We start from the raw sequence: 22,192 nt of genomic DNA on the forward strand, positions 1-22,192 counted from the left end.
AAATTATTCATTTTCTCCATTTTTTTTTTTTTGGTTCTTTTTTTTTTTTTTCGGAGCTGGGGACCGAACCCAGGGCCTTGCGCTTCCTAGGCAAGCGCTCTACCACTGAGCTAAATCCCCAACCCCATAAGCACTTTTTTTTTTTTTTTTTTGGTTCTTTTTTTCGGAGCTGGGGACCGAACCCAGGGCCTTGCGCTTCCTAGGTAAGCGCTCTACCACTGAGCTAAATCCCCAGCCCTCATTTTCTCCATTTTTTTGTTTGTCCTTCCTTCTATTTCTTTTTATTCATTTCCTTTTTAAGGACCTCTAGGATCTTCATAAAGTTGGTTTTAAGGTTATTCTCTTGTGCTTCAGTTGTGTTGTAATACCCAGGGCTTGCTGTAGTGGGACCCCTGGGCTCTGGTGTTGACATACTGTCCTAACTATTGTTATTTATGTTCTTGCTCAGCTACGCATCAGGGTTATGAGGCGATTATAGGTCTAGGTGCCGATTTCTGGGCTTTGCGTTGTTGGATGGGTGTTTTCTTCCTTGGTTTCTGTTTCCTCTCTGATCATCTGACTGGTATGGCCTGTGGTTGAGAAGAGGGGCTCCACCTGAGTTTGGGGGCTGGACTGCTGGTAGCTGGGGTGGCCCTAGTCGAGCAGGGAGTCTCTGAGGTTGGGACATAGAGATGAGGGGCCGGGGGCTTGGGCATAGGGTGGAGAAGGAACTGAAAGTCTGAGGGGATTCACTGGACAGGTGGCCTACCTGGGCTTCTGGCACCTGCTGTGGCCTCTGCTAGAGCAGGTCTCTGCCTGAATAGGGGCTGGGACATGGTGAGGAGGATGGGAGAAGAGATTGGGGTAGGAGGCACACACTGAGTGAATAGGAATGGTCTGAAATCTGGTGGCCTACCTGGAATTCTGAGTGTGGTATGGCCTCTATTCAAACAGGGTGCCTCTGCTGGAGTTGAGTACCAGGGCATGGTGACAAGAGAGGAGTGGTGGCTGGAAGTAGAGGAGACACCAAGAGAGTAGGGGGTGGGTTCAGGCAGGTACCCTTAATGACAGGCCACTGAGGCTGGTGATCGCCAGTCAGCAGGGTGCCTCCTCTGGAGTTAGAGGCTAAGATATGGTGACAAGGACCAGTTCTAAGGATCTCTACCCTGTGATTCTTCTTCTCTTTTAGTATCTTGGTCATAGCCAGTCCACACTCATCACCCCCAGAACCCTCATCAGCTCCCTCCCAACTTCATGTTCTTTTTATGGTATCTGTCTTAGTTAGGGTTTTGCTGCTGTGAACAGAAACCATGACCAAGACAACTCTTATAAGGACAACATTTAGCTGGGGCTGGATTACAGGTTCAGAGGTTCACTCCATTATCATCAAGATGGGAACAAGGCATGGTGCAGGAGGAGATGAGAGTTCTTCATCTGGAGGCTGCTAGCAGAATACTCACCTCCAGGCAGCTAGGATGAGGGTCTTAAGGCCACACCACAGTGACACATCTACTACACCAAGACCACACCTACTCCAACAAGGCCACACCTTCTAATAGTGCCACTCCCTGGCCCCAGCATATATAAGCTATCTATCTGTCTGTCTGTCTGTCTATCTATCTATCTATCTATCTATCTATCTATCTATCTATCCATCTATCTGTCTATCTTATCTATCCTCTGTCTGTCTGTCTATCACCTATCTCTTATCTATCTATCTTTAACCCACTGAATTCAATGCATGCACGAGATACTGGATACTGGGAACCAACTGGTGGTCACACTCCTACAGAAAAGTGACTTTCTCTCCATCAGTAGCCAGCAAACCACCAGCAGTTCCTCAACCAAGAGAGAGGTCTTGGTTTATGCTGGCTCCTTTATGCTGGAAGTTTTGTTTTGTTTTGTTTTGTTTTGTTTTGTTTTGAGTTTGAGTTTTTAAGACAAGGTCTTATAATGTAACCCTCATTGGCTTGGCCTAGAACTTGTGAATGCCAGGCTGGCCTCAAACACACAGATAGCCACGTGCATCTTCTCCCCAAGTATGTGATTGAAGGTGTGTGTAACACCACAAGTAGCATTGTGTTGGAATTTATAACCGGCTTGATTTTGTACAGGTCTTGGGTAAGTAATCTTGGCTGTTGTGAGTTCATGTGAGCAAGAGCCATGTCATGTCCAGAGGATAGCATTTCACAGCTCTCCTCCTCATCCTTTGGCTCTTATCCCGCCCCGAGTGTTCTTGGAGCCTCTGGGTTGGCTTGATACAGATGTCCCACCTATAGTTGAGCAACTACAGAATTTTATCCTTAGTACTTTGAACAGAAATGCGTCTCTACATCGATCACTACCCACTACGATAAGAAACTCCTCTTGGTGGGAGCAGCATGACTGCCTAGAAAAACAGCATCAAAAGGTTCTGAGGTGGGAACTATGGTTTCCCTAGCCACTAGTTTTGAGCATGTCTACAGGACTAGGCCTAAATTCCTGCCTGTGGCGCAAGCCTCAGTTCCAACCAGGAACAATTTGGTCACTCCCATAAACAGTGCTGTACATGACAGGTCAACATGGCGGCATGCAGGGGCCACCGCTAGATAAGACCATTGATGGTCATTCTCCCCTTCATCCTGTATAAGACTTTCCAAAGCTATGAAGGCCACCCAGGGGGGTGGGTTTCCTGGTCAGTTCAGACTGAGGTTTCTTTGTCCTGCAACTGTTAATGGTCTGACCCTCCCTAGAATAACTGTAGCCATTTTGTTCCATGCCTGCCAGCTATTTCACATTGTCTCTGTGACATGCCTGCCAGTCATTGACACAGAGAAGTGTCAAGGACATGATGACCACACACCCTGTTTTGTTCTGTATGTCCTGAATGTTCTGTATGAGGTTTGCTAATCTTCAGAAATTCCACAGAGCTTTACGAAGGACCCATCAAATCAAAGGTCAAAATGAATGACTATGTCTAAAAATATCTTGAGCCAGAGCTGACCACCAGGCAGTCCTTCCTGCATCTATGTATGAGCTCACTGTGGCTTTTGTGGCTGACACTGAAGAGTGATACAAATAAGCCAAAGGGTTATGATTATAATACCCATGCTCTGTTATCTCAATGTTCTGAAATTCCCCTGCTCACCACCCAACCACTACCACCCATACCTTACTCAGGACCAATCAGCATGAAGGTTAGCCGATGACACTTTGCCTAGTGAGCCAACCGCCCTGCTCTTTGCTCTTTAAACCCTTGAACCTGGTTTTTCCTATAAAAAGCCTACCCTGAAAGCAGTCTAGTACCAGTCTTTTTTGCAGTCCTGGACTTCCAGTACTGTGGTGTGTGTTCAATAAACTCTTCTTGCTTAACTGAGATCAGTGTTTGTTTGGTCTGAGTTGTGATTCCTGAACCCCAACAGCAGCCACTGTGTGTGCTGTCCTCAGAAACAATGTTTTACCATCTTGTGTGGTCGACAAACATGAGCAATATAAACAGACTGTGTTATCTTGGGTGTCTCTGGGGCCTCCCTGACCAATACATCATAAGGAGGTAACCTGTGCCCGTCAATGAGATTTTCATTTACCCATGTCTTCTGGGAACAGCATCGTTCGCTAATGTGGGATAGTCACGTAGTTAACTTACAAACTGGTGCGATGTCATAAGGCTTCTTCAGACATCCTTAGTTTTGGTTGTTTCTAAAAGAGGCTAGTCCTCACTTCAGTTGCCTTCCTGCCTTCCTATCCACTGTATTAATCAACACCAAGGACAACACTGAACCCTGACAGGCACAAATAGTACATGAATTTATTAAGAAGATACAGGATGACTCAAAAAAGTTATCTGGGAAACAGAGAAGCAGGCTTTGAAAACATGCAGGAACCAGCAGGCTGGCGGCTGGGGATGTGTGCAGAGCAGGTCCCTGGCATCAATGACATCCATTACTACTGTTTGGTGTCACCAATGGTACTGCTGTAACTTACATTGCTACAAGCAAAACAGACCCATCTTCCTCCTCGAATCATTCGTTCTGAGTTTTAGAAAGAGCATCTGATTGCAAAGTGTAGCTCATTCCTGTGTCCGTTTGTTTGGAGATAGGGTTTTGCTATGCTGCTTTGGATGGCCTTGAATCCATAGGCTCAAGTGATCTTCTGCCTCAGCCTCTTGAGCAGCTAGAACTGTTAGCATTTCTTCTAGGCTCCGCCCCACAGTTTCCTGGAAACAGCCAGGTGTGCCTGACTCACTTTAAAAGGGGCTACTTACCCCTCATGCTCTTCTCTTGCTCTCTTACCCTCTTCCCCCTCTGTCCCTTCTCTTCTCATTCCCTTCCCCTTCTCTCTCCACATACTCATGGCCAGCTTCTACCTCTCCCCTCTCTCCTCTCTCTTCTTTCCTCTCTCCTCTTTCCTCTCTCCTCTCTCCCCTCTTCCTTCTCTCCTCTCTCCTTTCCCCTTTCCCCTGTCCCCTCTTCCCTCTCTGTCTCTACTACCCCCTCGACTCCCCTCCCCATGTCCTAAATAAACTCTATTCCATACTGTACCTTTGTGTGACTGGTCCCTCTTGGGGAAGGGATGCCTCATCATGGGCCCACAGAGGCACCCCCTTTCCTGGCACCATACCTCGCCACCACCAAACACATCCCTGGCTTCTTTTTATAAAACACAACAAGAACTATATGCACATACCACAACATTTGACTTTATTGGTCCCATCTTTCCCAGGCTTAGCCTCCAAATCTTCTTGAGAAGATGGAAGATTCAAGGTTGACTTTAGATTAGGGTATGCCTTAGTTACTTTTCAACTTCTGGGATAAAAGTACCCCCAACAAGGTGGGCAGTGGTGCTGCATGCCTTTAACCCCAGCACTCGGGAGGCAGAGGCAGAGGCAGGTGGATCTCTGTGAGTACAAGGCCAAGCCTGGTCTATAGAGCAAGTTCCCCTGTCTCAGAGAAAAGGAGGGAAAAAAAAAAACCAGAAACAAAGCAAAAGTAACAGCAACGGGTTGGGGATTTAGCTCAGTGGTAGAGCGCTTGCCTAGGAAGCACAAGGCCCTGGGTTCGGTCCCCAGCTCCGAAAAAAAGAACCAAAAAAAAAAAAAAAGTAACAGCAAAACAGCAAAGCAGTTAAGGAAGGAAAGGTTGTGTTGGCTCACACAGCCCCAAGGCTAGGAAAAGGCAGGAGCTTGATGGGGTGGGTGGTGACCTTTCACCCACAGCCAGGAAGCCAGGAGCAGTGAGCAAAGAGCGCTCCAGCTCAACTCACTCTCTCCATTTTAAACAGTCTGATACAGGGAAGGGCTCTGCCCAGGGTAGACAGCTCTTCCCAAATTAACATAGCTATGGCAATCCTTCCTGGGCATGCCCAGATTATCTTCTCTCAGGTGATTCTAGAACTTATCAAGTTGTCAATTTAGATTAACCATCATAAGGCACAAAATTGAATTTTCATGGATTCCATACTGACTCCATTTGGGTCCACCACGGCACGGGAATTCTCTGAGGTTTCTGCACACACACACACACACACACACACACACACACACACACACACACACACACACTTACTTAATCTTTCTCACCATGACTTGCCTTGGTTCCTTTATCATTTTCTTGCTGTTGTTAACGTTTCGCTTTGCCTATTTTCTCTGCAGCACTGTTTGAACCCATGTTTTCTTTTTTTTTTTCTTTTTTTTTTTTATTAACTTGAGTATTTCTTATATACATTTCAAGTGTTATTCCCTTTCCCGGTTTCCGGGCAAACATCCCCCTCTCCCCTCCCCTTCTTTATGGGCGTTCCCCTCCCCATCCTCCCTCCCTTGCCGCCCTCCCCCCAACAATCTAGTTCACTGGGGGTTCAGTCTTAGCAGGACCTAGGGTTTCCCCTTCCTCTGGTGCTCTTACTAGGATATTTATTGCTACCTATGAGGTCAGAGTCCAGGGTCAGTCCATGTTTAGTCTTTAGGTAGTGGCTTAGTCCCTGGAAGCTCTGGTTGCTTGGCATTGTTGTACCTATGGGGTCTCAAGCCCCTTCAAGCTCTTCCAGTTCTTTCTCTGATTCCTTCAACGGGGTTCCTATTCTCAGTTCAGTGGTTTGCTGCTGGCATACGCCTCTGTGTTTGCTGTATTCTGGCTGTGTCTCTCGGGAGAGATCTACATCCGGCTCCTGTCGGCCTGCACTTCTTTGCTTCATCCATCTTGTCTAATTGGATGGTTGTATATGTATGGGCCACATGTGGGGCAGGCTCTGAATGGGTGTTCCTTCTGTGTCTGTTTTAATCTTTGCCTCTCTATTCCCTGCCAAGGGTATTCTTGTTCCCCTTTTAAAGAAGGAGTGAACCATTCACATTTTGATCATCCGTCTTGAGTTTCATTTGTTCTAGGCATCTAGGGTAATTCAAGCATTTGGGCTAATAGCCACTTATCAATGAGTGCATACCATGTATGTCTTTCTGTGATTGGGTTAGCTCACTCAGGATGATATTTTCCAGTTCCAACCATTTGCCTACGAATTTCATAAACTCGTTGTTTTTGATAGCTGAGTAATATTCCATTGTGTAGATGTACCACATTTTCTGTATCCATTCCTCTGTTGAAGGTCATCTGGGTTCTTTCCAGCTTCTGGCTATTATAAATAAGGCTGCGATGAACATAGTGGAGCACGTGTCTCTTTTATATGTTGAGGCATCTTTTGGGTATATGCCCAAGAGAGGTATAGCTGGATCATCAGGCAGTTCAATGTCCAATTTTCTGAGGAACCTCAAGACTGATTTCCAGAATGGTTGTACCAGTCTGCAATCCCACCAACAATGGAGGAGTGTTCCTCTTTCTCCACATCCTCGCCAGCATTGCTGTCACCTGAGTTTTTGATCTTAGCCATTCTCACTGGTGTGAGGTGAAATCTCAGGGTTGTTTTGATTTGCATTTCCCTTATGACTAAAGATGTTGAACATTTCTTTAGGTGTTTCTCAGCCATTCGGCATTCCTCAGCTGTGAATTCTTTGTTTAGCTCTGAACCCCATTTTTTAATAGGGTTATTTGTCTCCCTGCGGTCTAACTTCTTGAGTTCTTTGTATATTTTGGATATAAGGCCTCTATCTGTTGTAGGATTGGTAAAGATCTTTTCCCAATCTGTTGGTTGCCGTTTTGTCCTAACCACAGTGTCCTTTGCCTTACAGAAGCTTTGCAGTTTTATGAGATCCCATTTGTCGATTCTTGATCTTAGAGCGTAAGCCATTGGTGTTTTGTTCAGGAAATTTTTTCCAGTGCCCATGTGTTCCAGATGCTTCCCTAGTTTTTCTTCTATTAGTTTGAGTGTATCTGTGAACCCATGTTTTCATGACAGAGATCTTTGTATTCTATATCTTTTCTGTGTCAAGGGCTGTTTGACACTGGAAAAAGATCTCTGTCCCTGTAGCCAAAGTTACTTGTCTTCAGCAATCTTATTCTGCTCTCTAAACACTGTACATACACCTTAAACCATTGTACTTATAAAGGTTTATTCACCCAAATCTAGTATTCTTATGCATAAGGCAAACCTCTAATTTTCATTACATTTTATTGTTTCCTAAATTACCACATTTTAAAAAATTTGCTTTTAATTCTTAATTTTTATGGTCTATGGTCTTAGAACTATTTTTTCAGTATAGTCCACAATAACAAAAATAAGATATTAATGTTGAGTGATAGTAGACTGGCTGAAGAAATTATGACATTTTCATGTAACAGAATCCAATGCAACTCTTTGTAAGAATGATGCAGATTCATACAGCCTCGTCTGAAGCTGTATGGGAGAGAATGGGTGAGAAGTGAATGCACGATCTATTTCCACTTGTGAAAAAGGCGTAGATGTAAGTAAACACCATCTCCAGAAGGGCACACAGGGAGTTCATCATAGTGTTTGCCTCTGAAGAGGTAATCTGTTGGGCAGTGATTAGTGGTGGCGGGGGAGAAAGTGTTTTCCCTGAAGGTTCCATATGCTTCCAAAATAGGATCCTATTTCCTCAGTGCTAGGAGAAATCCAGAGAGGCATTGGCAAACATGGTAATCATTCATGATCCCTGTGAAAGACCTCGAAAAAGCAGTCTGTTCAAAGATCATTGTGCTCAGAGGTTAAATATTTTTTGATTTCTCAGTTCGAAATCCATAGAAATCTGGGGGAGAGTAAGCTCTGTGATTTCCCGTTGGCTTCTTTGCAGAAGGTAGCGTCCATTTTTCTTTCCCCTTTCTGCGGTGCTGTGAACGGAACCCACAGGTCACCACGTTAGGCGGGTGCTGTACTTCTGAGCTATGCCCCAGTTCTGATTTTCATTTTAAAGCATTTTAGGGCACAGAAGTCGGCTATGCACCTGTATCTCCCCTTCTAGGTTATTTACTTCACCAAATCAGGGTCAATGTAGAGTGTGATGTCTTAAGCACTATATGTGGGTTTCAGATTCTCCAGTGAGGAAAAAAAAAAAAGGAAAAAACCATAATAACGGTAACTTTTGAAGAAAATTCAACATTTATTTACATAGTGTATAGATGTTGGGGCATGACCTACATGCCAGGGCATACACATAGAGGTCAGAGGGCAGACAACTTATGGAGTTGGTTCTCCCCTTTTATAATATAGGTCCTGGCGATGAAACTCAGGTGGTCAGGCTTGGCAGCAACTCTCTGAGCCACGTCTCTGGCCCACGAATAACGCTAGCTCTTGCTCTTTTATTAAGAGCGTAATTCCGTGCGATCTTACTCCGAGTTCTTGCTGGGGTACAGCTTAGTTGGTAGAGTACTTGTCTAGTGGGGACAGCCCTGGATTTGATCTCCAGCATCACATAAAATGCTGAACCTATAATCCTAGCACTTGGGATGGGGAGGGAAGACAGTCAGAAGGTGGTCCTCAGCGGCATGGTGAGGTTGAGTTCAGCCTGGGCTACGTGAACTCTGATTCAAAAGCAAGCAAGCAAACAAAATCCCCAAATTCAAAACCCCTCGAAGTCTCAAAATACCCAAAGAAAGACTTGAGAATTATACATGCTTAGGGCCCATCTATTTTCAAACTGTGCTTTCTTTCCTTTCCTCTCAGTATCCCAGAAATTGGCAAGAGTATTCTAGGAAACAAACTTGTTTGTTTTGCAGTTAAGATTGAACCCGAGCCTTGTTTGTGACTAGGCAAGAGCTCTACCACTGAGCTATACCCTAGACTGGTTCTTATTTTTGCATACAAGCTTTTGTAGAACAAGTCGAATAATAGACCACACAGATGTCATAACAGTTTCTGAGTGCTTTAAATAAGGACAATTTCGTTTGATTACTTTTCCCAATTTGCTTAGGAGGTTAGAAACTTCAGCAGGATATTGCAGACTTGTAACTAACCAGCCCCCACCCTCCAGTTTGACACTCTACTGACATTAATAATGCTATGAGAATCAGTCTTTAGTTCTTTTTAAAAAAAAAAACACTTTATTTATGTATTTTATGTATGTGAGTGATTTGTCTGCATGCCAGAAGAAGGCATCATATCCCAGGGTAGATGGTTGTGAGCCACATGTGGGTGCTGGGAATTCAACTCAGATCCTCTGAAAGAGCAGCTAGAGCTCTTATCTGCTGAGCCATCTCTCTAGCCCCAGTTTTCCCGCTCTTTGCCAAAACATTAGGCAACTATTTCTATCCTGATTCTTTTGTTTCTCTGAACAAAAAAAAGGAAAGCAAGTGAGACAGGAATCTGTGGAGCTCCATGCAGCCAAGTTCTACCTCTGATGCTCAAGTGGTGAAGGCCACTGAGAAGTAACCAACCTGAGCCTGAAAGGAAGCTGTCAAGAGCCACCAGGATAATCCGTGACTGTTGAAGTATCTTTTGGTTGCTTTCTCCCTTCCTTTTCATTCATTCACTCATTCATTCACTCATTCATTCACTCATTCATTCATTCATTCATCTATCCATTCATTCATCTATTCATTCATCCATCTATCCATCCATCCATTCATTCATTAATTCATTCATCTATTCATCCATTCATCCATTCATTCATCTATCCATTCATTCATTCATCTATTCATTCATTCATCTATTCATTCATTCATTCATTCATTCAGTTTAGTAGTTCTGGACATAGACTCTGGAGCTAGATTGCCTGAATTTTAATCCTGACTTAACTGCCTATTACTACTCTCACCTTGATCAAATCACTCAACTGCTGTGAACTCTAGCTTTTATTTTTATTATTATAATGATGATGACAACTTCTAGAGTAGTTTAATATTTGTTTTCTGAAACAGTTCCCAGTACACAGTAGACAGTATTAGTGGTGTTTCTTCGATCAGCCTGTTAATTAGCTTAATAAATTATGCACTGAGAAACTGCTAGGGTCCACATATTGAGCCAGGTATTTGGGACATGATGGTGAGTGAGATGGTCACAACATCTGCTTCCATAACTTTGAGCCTGTAGAAGGCAGACCATTTCAGATGCTACTACAGGACCACATAAAGTACGGAGTGTTTCAACAGGGGAAGAGAAAGCTGTTACCGGAGCACAGTGTGGGCGATTCTTCTAACCAAGGTCATGCGGAGGTCTCCTTGTTCTCAGAAGGAATCTGGCAGGCACCTGAGAAGGTGATAAAGTCTATGGTTACTTGAATCTGAGAAGCCAGGCTCTATGTGAGCGCCACTGCAAGTCCAACTCTGTGTGAGCACCGGTTCGTGATGCTGGGGCATCACTTACTTAACTGTTTTTTTTTGTTTGTTTGTTTGTTTGGTTGGGTTTTTTTTTTGGTTCTTTTTTTCGGAGCTGGGGACCGAACCCAGGGCCTTGCGCTTCCTAGGTAAGCGCTCTACCACTGAGCTAAATCCCCAGCCCCAACTGTTTGTTTTTAACACAAGATTAATGTGTTTGTCCTTGGCGGTATCGGAACTAGCTATATAGACAAGGCTAGCCTTGAACTAAGATCCTCCTGCCTCTATCTCCCGAGTGCTGGGATTAAAGGTGTGCACCACCACTGCCCGGTATCACTTACTTAACTCTGAAGGAGTGAAGATTAAATGAGCTTGCACATTTCCAATGGAACAATATGTGGATATGAAACATAAAACTCCACCTATGCGATGAGCTTTAGGTTAGATATTAATATTCCAGAATTAGCCTCAGTTCAAGTGATAATCGGATAACAACACTGGAATGTTGATGCCATTGGTTTTTGTCTGTCTTCAGGTAAAAAAAAAAAAGCCACCTCCTTTACATTTTGTGAGAAAGGCAAACGTTTTAGAACAGTGTATATTTTGGGGGCCTACTGGAGACTGCATTCAGGGACTCATGCATGCTAGGCAACCTCTACCAATGAGCCACACCCCTAGCAGCACCTTGAGCATAGTAATTTTCTTGCCATTTTTGCTTGCCAGGGCTGCAATGTCTCCCTTTCTCCCCTTTCATTCTAGCCCTTAGTGTAGACTTAAAAGAGACCTTTGTAGGACTGTGAAGAGCGGTCTAGACTCCATCTATGTACAGATAATACCAGCATCACTAAGGAAGGATTTCACCTTTTTCTAGACCAGAGGGAACACTGAGCTTACGGTTGGATGAGTTGTGTCTAGCTGTGTTATCTCCTGAGTGATCTTAGACAGGCCGTTCGACTTGTCTGACCTGCAGTCTACCCACTCGTAAAAATGGAGGAAAAATGAGACAATGCACGCAGAAGGATCCTGTAGAGATCCATTCATCTGGAAATTTGGTCATACATATCTGTCTGTCATGTGACTTGGTCTACTTTTCTACATTGCTGGCCACTTCTTCGGGCTGTTCATGTTACCCCATGAGCTCTGGTCTATCTATTCCGAAATCTCGGCTACTTCGTCCAACTCCACATCAATCAAGAAGCATACCTAGAGTTTAAGTTCCATTTCCTCCTCATTTCTTTCTCACCCCATTCTCTTTCTCCCCTCTTTCCTTCTCTTCCTGAGAACCCTTCATTTACTCAATGAAAAAAAAAAAAAAAGAAGAGGCAAATGCGCTTTTGTCCCATTCTCCTCTCTAAATTTCCATTGAATTAATTCTTGTGCGTGCGTGCGTGCGTGCGTGCGTGCGTGCGTGCGTGCGTGCGTGCGTGTCCCTATGACTGTATGTGCATATGTGTGCCGGTACCCAGGAGTCCAGAAGAGGGCATCAGATTCCTTGGAACTGGAGTTACAGTTTGTGTTTGTGACTGCAAGGTTCAGACCCTGGGCCTCATAATAGAGCAGCATGTGTGCGCTCAACTGCTGAGCCGTCCCTGCAGCTCCTGTGGTGCTTTACAAGTTAGCATTTTGCAAAGTCATGACTGTGTGGTCGTGTATGGGGGAAGCTCTAGCACTGGACTTCTTTCCTTTTTCCATTTGCTTTCCTTGGTGGAGGTCTTAACACACTGAATTTACCTGGAGAGACCATAATATACTTGACGTTAATAAGAGCCCAGAGCACATTTCATACATTTAGATCAAGTGATTTACTCAAGGGAATTTTCAAGGGTGTTATAAATAGAGATCTGAATCCAGACAGTTTTGTTTAGAGACTTTTGAGGGGGTGCAATAGTGCCAGCTTCAGACTAAGGTCTTTGTTAAGGGGGAAAAATGCAACATAACAAAGAATTGCAGAACACCACTGGGGAAATGTCTGAGTATTTTTGAACTTCTGGCAGAGATGTGTCAGTCTGGAATATACTTCCTTTTCTGCCTGGGTTTAATTGCATTCACAGCTTAGCTCGATAGCGTGTAGTAAGGAAGCAAAAGTTACAGAAATCTTTCATTAATCCAGATTCTTTTAAATTAATACCTGGAAGTTTGTTCTTGCACCAAGAAAATCAAGATAGCATATTAAGATAGTGATTGCATGTCCTGTCCTTCTTTTTAAAACTACTTATTAAACGTTGTCCCACTTTTGACTCATACATTTTGGAGGTCCTATATAAAGAAATTTTAATTTCACATTGTGTATATGTGAGAGTGTCTGTATGTATTTATAAACATGAATGCTAATGCCAGCGGATGCCAGAAGAGGACATCAGATCTCCTAAAACTGTAGTTATAAGTGGTTGCGAGTAACTTGATGTCATTGTTGGGGACCAAACTCTGGTTCCTAAGAAAGATCAGTGAGTGCTCTTGAACACTGAACCCTCTCTCCAGGCTCTGCGATGAAATCTTTACTTAGACTAAGACAGGCGCTGCTCTGTAAGCTCAAAGGTGAGTGTACAAAGGTAAGACGCGTGAGTTACCATCCATGCATCCCACAAATCCATGCTTTGTTTGTTGGTGCTGGGAATGGAACCCACCGCAGTTCCTAAGCCGGTCAAGCCCTCTACCAGTGAGTTACGGCTCCTGACCCAGAGAACGTCTACGTGCCTGTCTACCTTGAGCAGGATGCTATAAACCAGCCCTTCTTTGTTTTTGTAACCAGTTTGACTATCATCACAGTATTCTAGCTGGTTTGAAGACTTCACAGACACGGAGGAAACTCCTCTTCAGATGCAAGGAACACTGACCGCAGTCTCGGCTACTGACCAGGAATCGTGCTTCAGGCAGTCTTACTTCATTCAGTCTACGCTCCAGGCAAAGGACACTGGCTCTGGGAGACTTCTCCCTAGACGTGCTAGAACTCTCGGTGACTCCGATCACTCTGTAAATATTTTTGCTGATACCATGGGGAGGAAGGCAAACTCCTGACATTCCCAACTCAACAGAAAGCTTGTGGGTCACGCAACTCAGGACTTGGGATTGGTCCTTATGTAAGGCTTGTGGTTGGAAATTGTCTGTGTTGTGATTTGGTGCAGATTACATCTGTATGGCCCATGTTCGCCACCCCCCTTTCTAGCAATATAACCAAGGAGGTCCTCTTCCGTGTGTAGCATGCTTAAGGTTCAATAAAACCTTCTCTTTAATTTTTTTCTTGTCTATTTGTGGCCTTGATCACAAGCAGAGCAGGCTAAGGTGGTAACAGGATGAGAAAAGTGGCAGTGGCAGCCACAGTGGCAGCAGCAACTGTCCCCAGGTGCTTCCCATTTCTATTTCATTCTAGTAAGTGCATGCTCAGCATTTGCAAGGCTCTGAGTTCAAATCCAGCCTCTTTACCCTAATATTTAAAAAAGAAATTTCCCCCTCTGTGTGCTGTGTGTATGTTCATCCATGTTTGCATGCCTATGGACATATGTGTGTGAACATGTGCGTATGTGCATGTGTGTGTGTGTGTGTGTGTGTGTGTGTGTGCACACATGTGCCAATGTATATAAATGCCTGAGATTGATGTAGGGAATAACCCTGGACTTCTCTTCTGCCTTATTCTTGGGTCAGAATCTCTTAACCAAACCTAGAGTTCAGTGATATGTCTAGTGTTCCTAGTCAGCTTGATGGAGGATCAGATCCTGTTTTTGCCTTCCAAGGCTGGTGTGGTAACTAAACTTGGTTGCACCTTGACTACCTCTGAAAGTAGCTAAAACTCAAGCAACTCCCCAGACCTGTGGGAAATGTTCTTCTGGATCATTTGAGGTAGCAAGTCTTAGGCCACACCTTCTGGTCGAAGCTTACATAAGAGGACATGGAAGGAGAAAGCGTATGTTTTTTTGCCTGCTTGCCCTCTACTCTCACTTGCAATTTCATCCACCCTACTGCTGAGGCATTCCTTCACAATGGATTTTTCTTCAGGACTCCAACATAGGTTGAAAACCATCAGTTCTCTTGGAATTCCCAGAACTCTAGCACCAGACTGGGACTGCTGAGACATCCAGTCTCACGGACTGAAAGAGTATTGGGTTCTTGGGACTTTTTTGACAGGAGAGAGTCACTGTTGAACTACCCAGACCACAGCCTATAAGCCAAGTTAATAAATTCTTTGCACGCATGCCCACGCGCGCGCACACACACACACACACATACACACACACACACACACACACACACACACTCCCGAACATGTGAAGCCACAAGTTCAAAAATGAATTAATTCATTCACGAAGTCAGAGCCCTCACTTTTCAATCACCTCCTGAAGGCCCACTTTTGGATGCTGCACACTGGGAACAAGTTTTCAACACACAAGCTTTGGGGCACACTTAAAATTTAAACAAGATCAGGGTGTGATGGTGTATACCTTTAATCCCAGCACTCAGAGACAGAGGCAAGGGTATCTCTGTGAGTTCAAGACCAGCCTGGTTTACACAGTGAGTTCTAGGATAACCAGGATTATATATAAAAAGATCCAGCCTAAAAAAAGAAAAAAGTTTAGTGGGGCTGGAGAAATGGCTCAGAGATTAAGAGGCTGCTCTTCCAGAGGTCCTGAGTTCAAGTCTCAGCAACCACGTGGTGTCTCATAACCATCTACAATGAGATCTGGTGCCCTCTTCTGGCCTACAGGCATACAAGCAGGCAATACACAATATATACACAATGTATACACAATAAGTAACTCTTTTAAAAAAATTAGTGATAATAAGGTGAAAGATAGGCGCTTTCCTTTGTTCATTCTTACCCATTTGACGAACTTTTATTCCTTATTTACTGGGTATTCTTCTAGGTGGATATTTCTGTCCAGGAGGAAGAAGTTACAAATGCTATAATACACAATAAGAACGCAAGAGGGATTTTAACTCCGCCTGTGCTAGGACCGGAATGAGGGAAGGGAATACTCAAATTGAGGTTTGAAGGCTAAAGCTGAGTAACCGGATAAAGAAGAGGCTGTTCTACAGAGATCATATCAACAATGCAGAGAGAAAGAGGAACGGCAGTAAGAGAATAGGAAGAGTTTTAGGAGGAGGAGGAGGCTGGTTACAACGTAGATGAACTGGAAACAAGTGGGACCGAAGGTGTAAGACTGGGCCCTAAGGCCTCAGCTTATGGAAAGTCCCCTTGTTATGTGACCCATTTGCTACATTATGATTGTCAGTCCCTGTAGCGGGGTGGGGGTGGGGTGGGGGGGATCTCAGGGGAATACATTTCCTTCTCCACCACAAGACTGTTAGTATTCCAGGACAAATATTTCTCGGTGGGAGCCTTTTAATACACATTTATTACAATAAGCGAGTAGTTTTAGTGTGAGGCCAAGTGTCATGGGACTTAGGATCATATAGATAGGTAAAATAGGGCGATGGGTATATCTGTACAGAAGACCCTGAGCCAGCTGTGGCAGCAGGAGGGCCTGAGGATGACGTCATGCAGTTTCCAGTGGCGTGATTGGAGGATAGGTTATTGGGTGGTTCTCAAGAGAGATAGAAAGGAAGTGCCGGGCAAGTCAGATGTACAGAACGGTGCAAAGGGCCTTGGTACATGACTCGGTAAATAATATTTTTACAGGAACACGAAAGTCCAGAATGATCAGAGTAAAAGACACTACAGGAAGAAAGGAGGAGGAAGTGTGTAGGAGGTTGAAGAAGGACCTGTCAGGCACATGCTAAGAAGTTTTCAAATGACACTCCTAAGTAATAGAATATTAATGAGGACAAAATACATCTTCGTGGATCTGAAAAACCATTCTAAGAATCCACGAGGGGGAGTGAGCTGGAAACCAGAAAGACTGTTTCAAAGATGGTTGGTTGGAAAACACCAAGTATGAGATGAGGCCTTCAGAGAAAATGGGACTGACCGAAGAGAGAAGAGCCCCAGGAATGAACGAAGGATTTAGATCGACAGACCCAGAGGCTTATAGCTCCAAGCCACGGAAGTAGAGGGCTATTGCTCCAGACTTTTGACGATAGAGACTTAGTCACAGTATTCTTCTGGTTTAAGGGTTGTTGCTCTGGCCTTTACCCTCTGTCTTAGCTCATCTTCCTGTTGCCGTTTTAAAATGCCCCGACAACTGCTATTCAAGAGAGGAGGAGTTTACTTCAGCTCATAGCACAAGAGTAGAACCTATTGTGTCAAAAGGAGCTTATGACCACATCAAGAGGCACGGCATGGGGTTTGAGGATTTAGCTCAACCTAGCAAGGCCCTGGGTTCGGTCCTCAGCTCCGGGAAAAAAAAAAAAAAAGCAAGATGCACGGCATGGTTGAGTCCATGCGTGCTGCCGCTCAGCTCCCTCTCCACTCATATAGTCAAGGATCCCAGCCAGAGGACGGTCCACCCTTATTGAGGTGCTTTTCTTCCCACCTCAATAAACATAATCAAAATAATTGTCCACAGGCATCCTCGGAAGCTCCTCCCAGGTGAGTCTAGATTCTGTCAAGCTGACAACACTAGCCACCACACAAACTATGTTTATTCCGCTTAGTGGCTATTGTAATTCTTGGCTTCTGGAAGTTCTGAGGCGATCAGGAGGCAGCAGCGAGTAGTATCTGTTAGTGTCACAGCTCGTGAGCCCAGGCGTCAGGAACCACAGTCTTTGGCAATGTATTTCATTTCTCAGACCTAGAGTCTGAGGGCTCTGGGTCCTTAAGGTTTAGCAGCTCCGTAGTCCTCTCCCATCCTTCAACGAAAGTCCAGTTTCCCATCCCCTCTAATTCTTAGTCCTTCTATTGTTAAGTTTTATGCTCTCTCCTCTCTTGATTTCTTTCTATTTCCACAACACATTTGGACATTCTCTGCCAGTTCCTGTGATGTCAGTACCCCATCACCCTCAGGAACTGTCAGCCACTTGGTGTCTGAACCTGCTGCTGTTGCTGCTATTGCCTTCCTTGTGACCTTTGCGTCTGTAACCACTCTGCTGTCACTTCGCTTGCCCTGTCTTATGTTATCAGCTTAGCAAGCCAAACTGGCCTTGTGGCCCACACCTTTAGTCCCAGCACTTGGGAGGTAGAGACCAGTGGGTCTCTGAATTTGAGGCCAGCCTGGTCTACCAAATTAGTCTAGGACAGCCAGGGCTCTGTTACAAGGATAATTATTTTATTTTATTTATTTTTGAAATAGGATTTCTCTGTGTAGCCCTGGCTGTCCTGGAACTCACTCTGTAGACCAGACTGGCCTTGAACTCATACTGATCTGCTTGCTTAGTGCTAGGATTAAAGGCGTGAGTCACCACCGCCCTCCTTTAAACATTTTCTGAGACAACTTTTTAATCGTCTTAAGGATGTAACAGCAGAGACAGTTTCAAAAAGGGCATCTCCTAGCTGACTTGAAAGGTTATTTGGGGGCTGGAGAGATGGCTCAGTGGTTAAGAGCACTGATTGCTTTTCCAGAGGTCCTGAGTTCAAATCCCAGCAACCACATAGTGGCCCACAACCGTCTGTAATGGGATCTGATGCCCTCTTCTGGTGTGTCTGTAGACAGCTACAGTGCACTTACATACAATAAATAATTAAAAAAAAAAAAAGAAAGGTTATTTGGTAAGGGTGTTTGCACCAACCATGGCACAATCCTTCATGCAAATAAGAAATTATGATCTGTACTAATCACCAATGCTCTGGTGAGCCAACATCAGGAAGAGTGCTCCTTCTCTATAGCCTGTGTGAAAATGGCTGCAGGGTCATTGGGAGTTCACATAATCTTATTGCATCCAAAGGCTAGCACAGGCTGTCTGGAGTGACCATGACTGGAGCACGTCTTCAGCTGTGCAAATGTGAGTGTATCCTCCGGGTGACTGTAAACTCTCCGAAATAGAGGGGCTGCTGTACGGGCAGTCTGGCCAAATGCTAGTAAAAGAGGTGCTTGGCTCAGAGCTCTCCATTGAAGGCTTCCAAACAGTTTGCTACTGGCAGTAATCATTCTCAGAAATCATTATAAAGATTTTACAGTAGATTTAAAGACAGAGATAATAGTTCTGACAGTATGTATAAGTTACTTAGTAGGCTTTTTAGGCTCTTTTCTCATTTCGCTAGCCCACTTCCATTTTGTGATGTGCTTTTCCTTTCTTTTTCTTTTTTTTTTTTTTTCTTCTTTTTTTCGGAGCTGGGGACCGAACCCAGGGCCTTGCGCTTGCTAGGCAAGCACTCTACCACTGAGCTATATCCCCAACCCCCTGTGCTTTTTTTTTCTTAACAAGATGCCTGTTTTTATTCCATGCCTAACTTTAAAAGGCGTGGCCTTTTCTCCACCTCTACTGGTGGCTGCTGGGACGTTCACTGTACCTGTACTGTGCTTTTCTTTTTAACTCTAATAAAATTGTCCTTGAGGAGCTTTTAAACAAGTTACTCGGTAGGAGCTGGAGAGACAACTCCTTAAGACAGTTAAGAGCACTGTCTGCTCTTCCAGAGGTCCTGAGTTTGATTCCCAACGATCACAGGTTGGCTCACAACCATCTATAATGGGATCTGAGATGCCCTCTTCTGGCATGAAGGTGTGCACGCAGACAGAGTACTCAAATACATAAAATAATAAATAAATGATAAATAAATCTTTAAATAGTTACTCGATAATATTTAATAGTTTAACATTGATTTAGTATGACACAGAAAAAGTGGTTCTCTCTAGTCTGTTTCCGTGGTATCTCACAACCATCTGTAACTCCAGTTCCAGGACAATCTGATCTCTCCTGACTGTTTTGGGTACCAGGCACATACATACTCAGTGCACAGACACCATGCAGGCAAACACTAGAGTTTCTATTTATTTGTTTGTTTATTTATTTATCTATTTTAGTTGTTTTTGAGATAGTATCTCACTGTGTAGCTCTGACTTTACTTACACTCTATAGACAAGGATGACCTCAGACTCAGAGTTGCTTCTGCCTTTGCCTCTTGAGTTCTGGGATTAAAAGCGTGAGCTACCAGTGCCCACACCATACTTAAAAGAATTTTTAAAAAAGGCTTCAGATATAGCTCAATGGTTAAGACTTGATTAACATGAACCAGGCCCTGGGTTCAATCCCTAATACTGTATGTAAAAGGCAAAACAAAACAAAAACAAACAAACAAAAAACTTGTGAAAAACCAATAAATTAGCAAATTTAAATTTAACAAATGAGTTTAGTAATTTTGGTTGCTTAGATAGAAAAAACGGCGTGCATGAAAATTATGTCGAATTTAACTCAAAATAACCTGTTGGGTGTGAGGAAGCAATGGGTGACACTTTTGAAGTCAGGCAGACAGTACTCAAGTTTTGTAGCTGTCTGAAATTTTCATAATACAATGTGAGTATGTCTACAGAATATACTAAATAGAAATTCCCTAACACTTGGACTCACTTCGCTCTACTCTTTCAAGGTAAGGGAGCTATTCAAATGAAATTTAATTTGAAATGAAGGTAAGGAGAACTTTTTTTATTTCATGGATTTACGTTTTTTCAGACTGGTTAATTTCACGGCTCACTAGAAATAAACTACGAGTCCCATGATGCACTGCACGATTAGTCTCCGAACCGGTTGCCCCCGCCTTATTTTAACGGTAAGGGTCCCAGTTAGAATCGATGGCCCTAGGTCAGAGCAGGATGGGGAGACTTGTGTACACCTGCTCGAGCTTCGCATGGGGTTCTCGGAGGCCCTCGGGGCGCCTTTGTGTTCAGGCGTCGACACGGGCAGGCTCACCGGCCCGGGGTCCTCCCTGGGGCAGGAGAGCTCCCTCAGTCCTCCTCCAAGATGGCGGCGCTGTTGGCGGTAAATTCGGGTAAGCGCGGCCGGGCCGTGAGGGACCCACGGGAACCCACGGGGGGGAGGGGCCGGTTTGCCGGGGGCGCTCGTGCAGTCAGGCCGTTCGGAGTGGGGGCGCGAGTTTGTGCGCAGGGCCTGCTTTCGCCGCTTTCCGGCTTGCAGCCCGGCGCCGCCTCGGTTTGAATGGCGCGCGGCGCGGCTACAGCTTTGCCCTGGAGACGAGTGTTTGAAGGGGAGGCGGAGCGGCGGAGTCCCGGGCGGCCAGGCGCGCGGTCCGGAAGCCGCTCCGTCCCAGAGGTATCCTTCAGGTGTAGGCAGGCTAACTTTCACCAAGGTACGGCTCAAGTCCCGGGCTGAGAGGTCCAGCCGAGGCTGGAAGGAAGCTGGTCTCGAAGCGGGTCGTGGGCCAGTCTTGGGGCAAGGGGTGAGGTCTTGCCCAAGCCACGAGGACCTTACAGAAGGTGCCCGGCGAGACCGTGCCACGGGCTCAGCACATGCCTCCTGACTCTGCGGGTGTGGCCCCGGCCTGCGCCATTGTCACAGCCACACCGGATCGTGACAACGCTGTGGAAGAGCTGGGGGTGGGGCATCTTTGGTGAATGGAACCCTCCAGAGATGCTTGAAGAAGTGAATGGTCTTGACTTGTCATGGTTCTTGGAACACAGTGCTGGTCGTTAGTAGGGAGGACATAGATGTCAAACATTTTGTACGAGGTGTGGCACACCTGAAAAACGGATTTAGACACTCGATTCATGAGTACAGTTAAGAGGCAACATAGCAAATGTCTACAGATGATCTTTTTCAGCAGGACTGTTTTGTTTTTAAACTGTTTTTGGTACTCGTTCTTGCCAGTTTACTAATATTTTTTTGGAAATTGCCTACATCTAAGTTTTGTACCTTAAACCATCTCAGAAGTGATATGGTAAATTGTTCTGCAGGAATGAATGAAAATTTCTGTTCATTGACAACATACTATGTCTGCTTACTGGAACAAGTGTTAAACTTGCTTTTTATCACTTAATCCCTTTATACCTGGTGTGTGTGTGTGTGTGTGTGTGTGTGTGTGTGTATGTGTTATATTTGGAGTAGTACAATTAAATATCTCAGATTTAATTAGGAAGCAAAGACTTCCAGTAGTTAAACAATTTCTGCAAAATCAAACAGTTAATGCATTTAAGCACAACTTTATGACATCACATCATGCTCCCCTCCAGTAGTTAAAAAAATGTACTACTAAATGTTTCAGAAGCAAGGTTTCCATGTTATAGTTATGTCACACACATTTTTAGCACATAATATCCTGAGCACCATTAAACACACACCGCTGACAGAAGGAAACGGTTATCAGTAGCTCCCAGGGGTTATACTTGGTACAGCAGAGCTTTAATTGGCAGCAAGAAAAAAGCATTTTAAAAAGCCAGGAGTCCAGAGAGTTGTTTTGTTTTTGTCACCTTTGGGAAGAACTGAAGCATCCATAGATGGATGGATGTCCGGTGAGTGGGTAAACAAAATGTGGTGAGCACACAAAGGAATATTACTCAGTATTAAAAAAGGAAATCTAGTCATGCATAAGTGGTCTTTGAGGACATTGAGTAGATATTCGACACACACAAACACAATCCACACAACAATGATACTTAACCTAGTGTAACTAAGCTAAAGGAAAGTGGAATTAGGATGGCAGTTGCCAAGGCTAGAAAAATGAGAGGCTGTGGTGATGTCTGAACACCAGAACAAGTGTTAGACTTGCTTTATCTCATTTAAACCCTTTATACCCCGTGTGTGTG

The 22,192-nt window shown here is 44.4% G+C and overlaps 1 protein-coding gene across 2 annotated transcripts in view; it reads left to right on the forward strand.

Moving 5' to 3' along the window:
* The first annotated feature begins 20,375 nt into the window (after window positions 1–20,375).
* Window positions 20,376–22,192, forward strand: part of Nup205 (nucleoporin 205) — a 65,946-nt gene continuing 64,129 nt past the window's right edge. The window contains exon 1 of one of the 2 annotated variants that reach the window (NM_001108620.1): window positions 20,376–20,421. In NM_001108620.1, coding sequence (NP_001102090.1) covers window positions 20,394–20,421 — 28 coding nt within the window. In that variant the 5' untranslated portion in view covers window positions 20,376–20,393. Of the gene's footprint in view, window positions 20,422–20,510; window positions 20,740–22,192 lie in introns of those variants that run through there. The other variant, XM_039107776.2, reaches the window with a different exon arrangement.

Source organism: Rattus norvegicus, chromosome 4 (genome assembly GCF_036323735.1).
Source record: "Rattus norvegicus strain BN/NHsdMcwi chromosome 4, GRCr8, whole genome shotgun sequence".
Taxonomy (NCBI): domain Eukaryota; kingdom Metazoa; phylum Chordata; class Mammalia; order Rodentia; family Muridae; genus Rattus; species Rattus norvegicus.